This window comes from Diplotaxodon limnothrissa, linkage group LG23 (genome assembly GCF_057381915.1).
Source record: "Diplotaxodon limnothrissa isolate DT_005_m linkage group LG23, D_limnothrissa_male_GT1.1, whole genome shotgun sequence".
Lineage (NCBI taxonomy): Eukaryota > Metazoa > Chordata > Actinopteri > Cichliformes > Cichlidae > Diplotaxodon > Diplotaxodon limnothrissa.
Window position 1 is genome coordinate 33548188 of NC_140617.1, and position 11206 is coordinate 33559393.

The 11206-nt window shown below is 38.2% G+C and overlaps 1 protein-coding gene across 1 annotated transcript; it reads right to left on the reverse strand.

Annotated features, from left to right (window-relative positions):
• Positions 1 to 1096: 1096 nt before the first annotated feature.
• On the reverse strand, positions 1097 to 6135 carry cldn10e (claudin 10e). Its single transcript, XM_085347627.1, has 5 exons — positions 5904 to 6135; positions 5645 to 5806; positions 4918 to 4999; positions 4703 to 4816; positions 1097 to 1490 (listed from the first exon to the last, which is right to left on the reverse strand). Exons 1-5 carry the CDS (start codon positions 6133 to 6135, stop codon positions 1097 to 1099), a joined length of 984 nt encoding a protein of 327 aa, XP_085203753.1.
• Between the last annotated feature and the right edge of the window lie 5071 nt (positions 6136 to 11206).

The window sequence follows — 11206 nt, forward strand, 5'->3', positions numbered from 1 at the left end:
ACACACACACACACACATATTTATATAGTTTCTTAATAAAACCCACTCTTATTTTTTCATTTACAGATTCATTTACTTCTAACATTACTCAAATAGGCTATTTTTTGTTTGTTTGTTTGTTTTTATAAATGTTTACCAACTGTTATGTACTCTGAGTTGTTCAACTCAGAAAATATTTATAACATGAAGCTAACATTTTCCAGAGCTTAATTGTTATTGTACTAAAGATTAATTTGAGGGGTCAGGTGGGAGGCACTGACTGATTGGTTTTTTTTGTTTGTTTGTTTTTTCCTGCTTGATTATGGTCATATTATTTCTATCCATTTGACCCCTTTTACCTTTCTATTGTGACTTGTAGGAATAAACTGTGTTTATAACAAACAGAAGATAGCAGCTTTGTATTATGTGGTAAGAAATGTATTATGTTCATGTGTCAAGGCTATGCTGCAAGGACTGGTTGCCTGTGATCTTTGCTTGGGTTTCTATATAGCAGTTGCAGTGTCTGGATATTCTAACACTAAACACTTTGTTTTCAAGATTTTCCACAAGGTGCGATGCTCAATTGACAGAGATAGAAGTATTGTATTGTACTGAATCTTTATTTTGAACATGTTAAAATAGTATAACAACAACAAAAGAGGGAAAAAGACAAAGCAAACAAAACGAAAACAAAGCAATAATAATTATAACTTACATGTTCAAAAAGGAGAAGGAAGAAGCATCGACTTATTTAATCCCACCACATATCCACTATTTATTAACTAACAGTCTGCACTTTTTATTTTCTGTCCATCAGAAGTCTCTAGCTATAGATGAAATCACATTAATTGTTCTATTTATTTCCTCTAATGTGAAGCAGCCTACCTCCAGTAGGCCATAGCAAGTGTGCAACCCACAAACATCCAGCCTAGTATGCTAAGCAGTAGCCCCAGGATCTGACCCGGTCTCCTCCACATCCCTTTCATTTGGTAAATATATGCAATACACCAGCAATGATAAGAATGCAATTTATACCACATATTAAAATCTTGAAGCATCTGACTGCTTGGTCATCACATGCTCTGAAGTTTTTTTTTACCTAATAATTGATATTTGTTCAAATATAAGAGTTTTTGACATATGGTGCAATCTCACTCCCTAAAGTGCCTGACATAGAGGTTTGTGCCCTGCTTCTATGGCTGTTCCTGCCACTCCTCACTTCTGACAGACTTGATAGGCTAGACCTTGAAGAGAGGCCAGACTGTGACCCAGATCTTGATCCTAAATCTGTCTTCAGCTCAAACCTTTCAGACCTTTCTGACTGGGTGGAACGCCCTGACTTGGTCGTGCGTCTGGATCTTGAGGCAATGCTAGATAAATCTGAGCCCTCCGACCTTGATAATAGCTCAGAAATAGAGGACAGTTTGGTCTTGGATGTGATTTCCGACACTGTGGACAGAGATGTGGTGGACTTGTTTTGCAATGGGTCTGGCAATCCCTTGACAACCACCCTAAGGAAGGAGATGCACATTATTGTCAAACATGACAGTTACATGTTCCACTAAGCAAGACATAATAAAAAACAAATTAGTATTAATTGATAGGTCAGCCAAACTGTTGATGTTTTTAATTATTATTTATTATTATTTGCCTTCTTTCAAGTCATACACATTTACTTTCGATTATTCATCCTGGCTCTTCATGGCACTTCTACTACTTTTGGTCATTTAGGCTTCTGCCTCGGAGGTTTTGGCATACCTGCTCATTATTTTAAATGGCATGTCCTTTTTCTGTCTTCATCATTCTTCTGTTTTCAGTGCTCTAAACATTTAGCACAACTCTTCAGGTTTTGGGGGTACCAGCATTGGTAATCGTTAGCGGGAGTAGTCCTTCTGAGTTTCTGATGTTTCCTGTCCTCCACAGGAATGATTCAAGCATGGTTCTTATAAAGTCACGTGGATCCCTGTATTATCTGCCATTTTAGCAGCATCTCCTTGGCCTCTATACAGTAACTCTTTCCATTAACATCTTGGAAAAGTCCTGCATTTAGAATTGGTAATAGCTCTATCTCTACTGTTTCATTTCAAAGATCTTCACTAAATAGGTTGGTAGGTGCTGCTCTATCAGCCTTACAAGCCTTTCTTTCCACCCTCAGTCGTGTAGCGCCAAACACATCAAAGTTGCCTAGGAGGCTTAATGTTGTAAGGTAAGTCCTTATAATTCGAAACAGCTTTCCTTCCACTCATCTCCAAATCATTTGCACATCTTCTGCCTTACTTTTCTAAGTTACCAAGTCTAAATTCAGTCGGCATCGAGCTGGTGGTGGTATAAAAGTCTTACTCTTACTCCCACTCCTAACTCTTTGCCTCATTATGTTCTGTGTGCTCTCTACTGGCCTACAGCAGCACAAGCCTTAATGCAGCGTCTTCTCTCCACTGTTCCTTGCAACTCTCAGCCTTTCGTAGCCTTTTTTTCTCTCTGTGGGCCATCAGCGGCCCCGAGCATTATTGTAGGCTCTTCTCTCCTGTGCTGCAACTTTCAGCCTTTGTAGCCTTTCTATTCTGTCAATTATCAGAAGCCCTGTGCCAACGCTGCTCTTACCGCTTGCATTTTCAGTCTTTGCAGGTTCTCTGTTCTGTCAGCTATCTGCAGCCCAGGGCCTTAACCCAAGCTCAACCTCTCTGGCCTTTGATATCCCTCAGTTTTCCCTTCCAATCAAATGGCAAACATAGCCTGCCATTGGAGGGCCACTGCCAGGCCCAGAACTCATGCTGGTATTTTGGGTGGTCTGTTGTTGTTGCTCTTCTCTGTGCTTATGCTTCCTATGCCTTGCCATGCCATGCATTACTCCTTACATGCATAGGTTTCCTTTCCCATGGGCCAGAACTCTGCTGCAGTAAGATCTTTTTTTCTTTTGGGATCTTGCTCTATCCCCTTTCACAGCTGGGGTTCTGTTCTGCCAAGACGGACCATTGTAGTCTAATCATGCAATACCCCTATCTAATTTCTGTTCATTAATAAATTACGTTCATTCTTTCAAATAATCTCTCTTTATTGAAATAAGCTTCTGCATAAGTTCTTTAAGGACAATCTATGGTCTCTCATCTGTCTGCTCCCAGGTTCTGCTGGCTAAATTAAAGCTTTATCACTCCAACTTTATCATGTTGTCAAGGTGTTTGTCATCACTGGTCTAGTCCAGTAACACTCTCCTGGCTTTCTCCAAGCCAATCAGCACTCATGCTGTGTAGTTTAAATCTCATTCTCATTCTCCCTTTCTGTTCCGCCAAGATGAGCCATTGTAGACAAACCGCCAAATTTGTCATTTGTCGTGTTCATTCTTTCAAATGATCTCTCCTTATTGAACTACCCTTACCAAATACCAGATTTGACAAAGAGGGGCAGGTCTAGGGATGGGTATCGAAACCCGGGTCTTGTTGAGAACCGGTTCCCACTGTTTCAATTCCTTGTAATTGTTTGGCATTTTTGCAAACGATTCCCTTATCGATTTCAGTCACCCCACATGACCTGGCAGGAAACATGGCGGCTCAAACGCTCAAAAGTTTGGTTATACTTTACGAGAACGGATGACAGCAGGGCAACTTGCAATACTTGCAAAGTAGATATTTCATTTAAGGGAGGAAACACTACAAAGATGCAAAAGCATTTGCTCACAAAACAAGCGATGACCTTAAATGAATGTCGTGTTTTTAATTCCGCTCCGGACTCAACCCAGCAGCAGCGGTAACGTTTGAACGTCCTCTCCCGTTAATGCGGCAGGTAAATAATCAACTAACAGTGCATATTATGTTAGCGCGATCTGCCTTATTACAAAACCTGCCATTACTGTGCGCTGCATTTAGGTGACCATGAGGCTCAGATGCTGGCAGTTCTCGCTGCAGTCTACCGGTAGCGTCTCCTTTCAGGCCAGGATAGATGAATGTCACCAAGCAGTGACTAAGTTTGTGGTAAAAGGCTTGCACCCATTTGCCACAGTATATCCCTCTGATTTTTGGTAAGTGAATGTGTTTAATTGTAGGCAGGGACATTACTGGATATTCTTGTGTATTTACTACAGCATAATTTATGTTATACTTTGTTATTGCTACAGAAGAATATTTATTTTATTATTTTACATTTACAATTTTTTTTCCTGGGGACCCTGTGACACCACATTGAAGAGCCGTAGGCTGTGGATCTCTAAAGATCTCACTGTTGGGTTTGTAAGGCCATGTTACTCTTAAATTTCTATCTTGTTCAAGAGAAGATATAAAACACAGTTCTAAGCTAATCAACCTTAGTGTTCTCCTTATTTTTTTAAAAATTGATAAGAGAATCGATAAAGAATCGAACCGTTAAACAGAATCGAAAATGGAATCAGAATCGTGAAAATCTTATCAATTCCCATCCCTAGACAGGTCTGACTGTGTAACAAGTTGTTTGCCATTAAGTGTGTTGATTCATAACACAAATGATCCTCAATTTTGACAAAGTTGCAAAATAGACATATATTATTAAGACTTAAAATTAGTGATTGAGCCCATACACTTGGCAGGTAATGTTAACAGAGGTTAGCATGGAAAGCCGTTTTCCCATAGACTTATACAGGACTTCTTTTTGCAACCACCATTTTTACAACCATTTAATGGCCTTCAGATAGAAAGCATTGGCCTCATTTTTCCTACCTGGAAGCTACATTTCTCTTCTATACTGTCCAAGCACTTACTTTTTCTCTCTTCCACAGAGCGGTGTGCACACTGACCATAGATAAAAGGCACCACCAGTGATGTGAAAGGCTGAACCCACCCAGCCAAGAAATATTGGGGTGCCAAGGTTAAACCTGTTGGTTGCAAACCAGAGAGATGCTGAGATCATAATTTTAAAATTTCCGTTTTATTCAATGTCGGTTAACATTTATTCTGTGTAACCATGGTTACTTACTGGAGTCCAGTGGGACCAGGGTCAATATGTATTGCATAGACATACTGTGCATAGACACCATACCCAGATGTGGACAGCACTCCTGAATGCAAATCAAATTAAAAAAAAATAGAGTCAAAAGTTACACTGGCTGCTATGCATATTGCATATGCAACATATGTTTGTATGCATAAGATATATAATACATTTTGGGGTCAGCTTGAAAGAAAGGCAGATGTGAAATGTAATCTAAGAGTCATAGATGCAAAATTATAAGACATTTTGTCAATTTTCAACCAATTACTCATTAATTGACCTTTAAGACCTTGGTCGATTTGGGCCATGTTTTAATGGATTGTTTGATGATGACATCCCTACAACGTTTCATCAGAATTCATTCAGAATTGTTCAAGTTATCATATTTACAGACAGAAGGAATCTCATGCATCCTACCAAAATCATAACTGCCTGGCAGAGGTAAAAACTTGAATATTCTGGCAATTATTTCATGGTTCAGTGGTAAACGCTTCAAAAAGGATATTAAGTTACTGTGCTGAATGTCAACAGTAAGTTACCTTTATCCAGCCTTGACACAAATTAACCAGCAAAATCCATGAGCAGACAATGAATAGAACTTAAGTACACAAAGCCATCCCTTTGTGTACTTTTAGAAGCCCTCCCTTCTAAAAGAGTGATAATATGGTATTCACACCCTATGATTTTATAGTAATTAAAGTTAGACATTTACCACTGATGATGTGGCAACATCCACCAATGTAGATCTTCTTGTATTTTGATTGTACTTTTCCTCCAATGTAGGTGCACTCCATACCCAGCAGACTAAGTACAAACCCCAGCATGCCTACAGAAAGAGCCGACATCAACAGGGCTCTCACTATTTGGACATAGTCTAGAGTGACAATAAAGGACAGACAAAGGTTTATATAAACATTCTTGATTTGCAAATGAGAATAAATACAGCTTGAATACTGAATATGTTGACATACCTTCCACAGACCAGAGTACAGGGAAATCCTTACAGTTGGTGACAGCAGTTGAGTCTGTAAAACAAGATCTCCACAGACTAGTCCAGTGCCAGGCTACCTTGATGACAGCCGAACCTCCCATGCCCCCAACGGAGGCAATCTTCCAGCCCTCCATTGCCATAGTGCAGGCCACAAAGATCCAACCCAGTACCGTCATCAGGAACCCCCAGATCTGAACCACTCGAATTTTCATTGTATGGATTGTTGTTGTTTCCTTTCTAGATTTCTGACCCAGAAGCTTTTGTTTATTTAAGCTTGAATCCTTTTTCACCCAACTGCAAACCACCAGTTTGTTGAGTTTCTTTTTTAATTTTTAAGATGGTAGTTGGTGATTCAAGCAGTCCTCGGTCTCCAAACTCAAACAAATGCTCTTCTCAGAGAGAAGTGAATATCGTGTTTAAAAAAGGGGATGTGTGGTGTTGTTATCCAGATATTTCTTTTTGCATGTCTGTGTGGGATAAAGCAGTAATGCAGGTCCTCATGGGCCTGAGATTGCTTACCTTAGCATGTATCTCAAATTACCGGAGACATATCCACTGTTTTCAGACAGCTTAAAAGAAGAAGGACCTATTTATAGCATGAGGCGTTTTCTTTTCTAATTCATAATTAATACTGAGATTTGTTTTTATATCAGGCTTTTTAAGTTCCCTCCATAATATAGCTAAAAAGCATGGAATTTAAAAACATCACAAAACCTTAAAATAATGAATAGGAAAGGTTACCTAATTAAAAGAGAGATTTTAGAATATTTCTTTACTTCTTCTGCATCTTCCACAACTGCTGGGTCAAACGGTACAATTTAAGGAAGGGTTGCCAGACTAAGGATGTAAAGGTCTAGCTTGATATTTTTTTCAATAATCCGATTGTTCAGTCTGACGTCACTAGCCGTGTCTGGACCTAAACCCCGCTGCAGGTCCATATATCAAACGATCACTATGGCATTACTGAGAGTTGAAAAACTGTCTAAAGTCTTTCATCTTTAATAAAATGATCAGCGTTCTGCTCTACCAGGTGTAACAATTGAGTTTAACATCCAGGCATCCATGAAAACTGAATTTATGACATTTAACGGAGTTAGAAGTTAGCAGGGAGTTAGCTCGCTAGCTTCTATCTAAATACAATATAGCATGTCAAAGGAGCTTGCAAGGAAAGCGTCTGGACTTCTTTAAGTTACTTGAAGACGTTTCACCTCTCATCCGAGAAGCTTCTTCAGTTCTAAGGTCAAATGGTGGAGAGTCCCAGATATAAACCTAGTGGGAGTATCCCCCCACAGAGGGACAAAAGGACCCCCTAATGATCCTCTAATCGCCTGAGCCAAGGTGTGATAAACCTAGTGGGATACTCCCACTAGGTTTATATCTGGGACTCTCCACCATTTGACCTTAGAACTGAAGAAGCTTCTCGGATGAGAGGTGAAACGTCTTCAAGTAACTTAAAGAAGTCCAGATGCTTTCCTTGCAAGCTCCTTTGCCTACGATGACCTGGATGACTGAGAACCTTCACAGACAATATAGCATGTCCTGACTGCGGGGTTTTGGAAACAAATTAAAACGTACAGCTCTGCTATCACTTCCAGCATAAATGAAGACAGAAAACTAAACAGCAGTGACGTTTGTAGGGTTACTGAAGTTGAGCTAGCTGGTATATAATGATGTGCTACGTGACCACTAGCGACACAGCTATGTTAGCATAATATAAACAAGCTAACTTTTTTTTCCACTTGATAAAAGTTAACGTGAGTGTTCTCGGTGGACATGAACAAATGTAATCGCATGGCAGGATGCTGTAAAAGGACCAAACTTCAGCCAGGAGAACAACTGAGATAATCCATCCACAATACGAGGTTAGTCATTCATATACTGCTGCATGGGCTGGGCTGTAGTTACATCCTAAGGTTTTAAAAACTGAGCTTAAATAAATGATTAGCAGTAATAAAAGCCGAGGGAGGTCAACAGTGATCACTGACTGTTTTAGGAGCTTTTTGAGATCAAATAGAAGAAAATACATAACATTAAACATGTTAACAACACAAAAGCCATATTAAACGCAGACTACTTTAGCCCCGGAAGTAGGATTCGTCGCGTCATCACTGAACAACCGGATATGTCATAATTCGGTACCATAGTCGGTGACCAATATACCAAAAGCTACACTCATCCACCCTCACTCTTTCCACACTCTATACTGTGCTATGTGATAGAGGCAGAAATGCTGCAAAATTAAATGTTAGCAAATAACTATTTCAAACTGATCCCCATTTTGATTCACAAAATGGTAACAAAGGTTCCCAGTTTTGTTTGACTCTGGCTATAAACCAAGTACAAATGGATTTGTGTCTAGCAGAATTTTTTTCTTTCTTTTTTGACATGTCATGTTTTAATATTTCTCCATTGCCAGCCATAATGAGACAGTGTGCCTTTAGTACATACCGATGTCTGGCATCTATATTTTATTATAAGTGCTTAACCAGTTACCCTTTCGATTTTTGGTACATATAATCCCGCTTTCCAACCATAGTGTGTTAGACTGAGATGCTATGAGTTACAGCACAAGCTGAGCTCCGGACCTCTTAATTTTCCAGATTTTACTTTCCAATTCTTAACTTCATGCAATTACCTCATAATGGGAACTCTAGAATGATGATGTGCTTCTTAACCAAGTTGTGGATGTGTAGGGGTAATGTAAATGTACAATATTGATGTGCTTTTACAAAGCACATCAGAAAAACATTTCTCATTGTGATTGGATTCCGCCTCATTTCTATAAAGGACATGACAGTTTATGGGATGACGTGCCTTGAGACAACTGTTAATGTGATATGCAACTATATAAATAACATTGAAATGAAACTGAATTGAATTTATGCAACAGACAGGGAGTTATTTTTGCCAATTTGCCTTAAATTCAGATTCATGAAATTCTTCCTCATATATATGGGGAAACCACAGACACATGGCCTGTTGCATATGGAAAAGATATATATATATATATATATATATATATATATATATATATATATATATATATATATATATATATATACACATATTATAAAGTTTCTATCTGTCTTGTGTGAAACTTGTGTGAAAAACATACAAGAGTGAAAACAGATATATATAAAAAATTATATAAATGAAACTTGTATGTTTTGGATACTTACTAAAACAATATATGAAAGTGGCCACTTTCATGAGTAAATCATATAAGCCTTATATGATTCACTATATGAAGTAGGCCACATCTGATGCAAGTCTTTTATAAGTTTTTTCTATTTCTTTTCCATATGGGGTCCCACATAAATGATATTAATAAAGGAGAATTGATGTAACAGGAATGAAACGCTAAAGAAACTAGGGACTGAATATACTAAAGGAGAAAAATATATAACAACAATATAAACACTAAAAAAAAAAAACAAGAATCACTTAGAATCAACCTCAAAAACACACTGAGTCACACAAGCCACAACACTTCCATCCGTCTGTTTTCTTCCACTTACCTAATTCTGGGTTGGTTGGCTGCTGGAGCCTGTGCCAGCTGTTATAGGGAGAGAGGCAGATCCTCCAGTCTATCTCAGGTAGTCCCTACCAATAAGTCAAAAGATTGATAAACTGTCCCTTAAACTGATGCTATTCTGGCCCGCTGATTTTTGAAATAATAAAATCAGACTTTATGTATAAAAATTATAACAAGCAACGTATGAGATCACATTGCTTGATATTTCAACTAAAAGAGTGACCTTTACAAGTCTTCTTGAAATATGTAATAAAGCTGCTTGAAGCATTCTTCTCAATTTTGCCTCCGGCATTTAAGCTGCTAGTTATTAGTAATTTTGCCAGGACCTCACTGTGTGGCGGGCTGCATAATTACAGCATAGCGTCTTTGTGCTGCTCTAATTAGACTTAAATCTGAGGTAATGAGAGTTCCGGGGAGTGATGAATGTTCTTTTAGTTCAGATGAAAGAGCTCTTTTTTTGTTCCAAAGTTCACCCAGCTTATATTAAAGTTATTGTTAGTGTGGTAGAGAAATATACTGATATTTTGGAGGCTGGGCAGCCTTAATATCTTTATGAAAGATGGTTTAAATTAGCTTTAAATTAGATTCCCAGCCATCAACCCTAAAGAGGCCCCTCCCCTTGTAGGTACTTAATAGGCCTAACGCCTGAGCCTGCAACTTTTACAATTCACTAGCCAAACTCTCCCAAATGTCCTCTTTTCTTTATATGGGCTTTCAGACATATACAGAAATATATGTTACTTTGTTTCTTAAAACCTGCAGGATATTTAGACTGTACAGAAAAAATGAAAAAAATAACTTAAAAAAAGAAAAACATACCAAACTGTATTAATTCTGCCAGTCCACTGGTTTATAACCCACATTGTGTGTTTTAGATGCTTCTGACAAATGCTAGTATACTAAAGCAGACATTAACATTAACACTGAGATCACAGCTACCCTATACTGTTTGCTGCTGTTTATTGAAATGGTGCAAAACCAACAATTCAAGTGGTTTAAAATGGAGCACTGTAACAAAAAATAATTTCCCCCAGGGATCAATAAAGTATTCTGATTCTGATTCTGATTCTGAGAACCTCCCAATATAAACCTATATGCATGTGCTGACCTTCCAAATACTAGATTCCTTCCTATCAGTTTTTTTCTGATATCTGGCATTAACAAGGCATTTTTTTCCCAGAGAACTGCTCCTCACTGTATCTTTTCTCTTTTTCAGACCATTCGCTGTAAATCCTAGAAATGGTTTTGTGGTAAATCCCAGTACACGAGAAATTCTTGAAATACTCAGACTGGCATGTCTAGCACCAACAGCAGACAACAATGCCATGTTCAAAGCCACCTAAAGCACAATTTTCCCCCATTCTGATGTTTGAGCATTAGGTTGCTCCCATATGATTGGTTGACTTAACAAGCATATTGTGTACCTAATAAAGTGGGTGAAAAGTCTAAACCTTTGAAAGGTAGCACTGTTCCTCAGCTTAGTGTCAAAAAGCTACTGGCATGCTCACAAACTCTTTTTGGTTTTGTGTTGGTTTAAATATGTAAAATTAAATATGTATTTAATTTATATGAAGGATGAAAAAGGAGCAACATTAGAAGATTAGTCTAGAAATGTTTGAAAGAAAGTTGATGTTAGAATTCATTAAGTTTATCATTGGAAGAAATGTATTTTTAAATGAGCTATTCAGTTACTTCTTTTCAAGTTCTGAAGACTACCATAACTTAGATGACTGAATGATTCTCAGTCA

Excerpts from the sequence above, each read along its gene's own strand:
- cldn10e (XM_085347627.1), bottom strand. The coding sequence starts at position 6,135 with ATGAAAATTCGAGTGGTTCAGATCTGGGGGTTCCTGATGACGGTACTG. Across the intron at positions 5,807-5,903 it reads TGTACTCTGGTCTGTGGAAG|ACTATGTCCAAATAGTGAGA; the intron begins GTATGTCAACAT and ends TTGTCACTCTAG. Across the intron at positions 4,817-4,917 it reads CCTGGTCCCACTGGACTCCA|GTTTAACCTTGGCACCCCAA; the intron begins GTAAGTAACCAT and ends TGCAACCAACAG.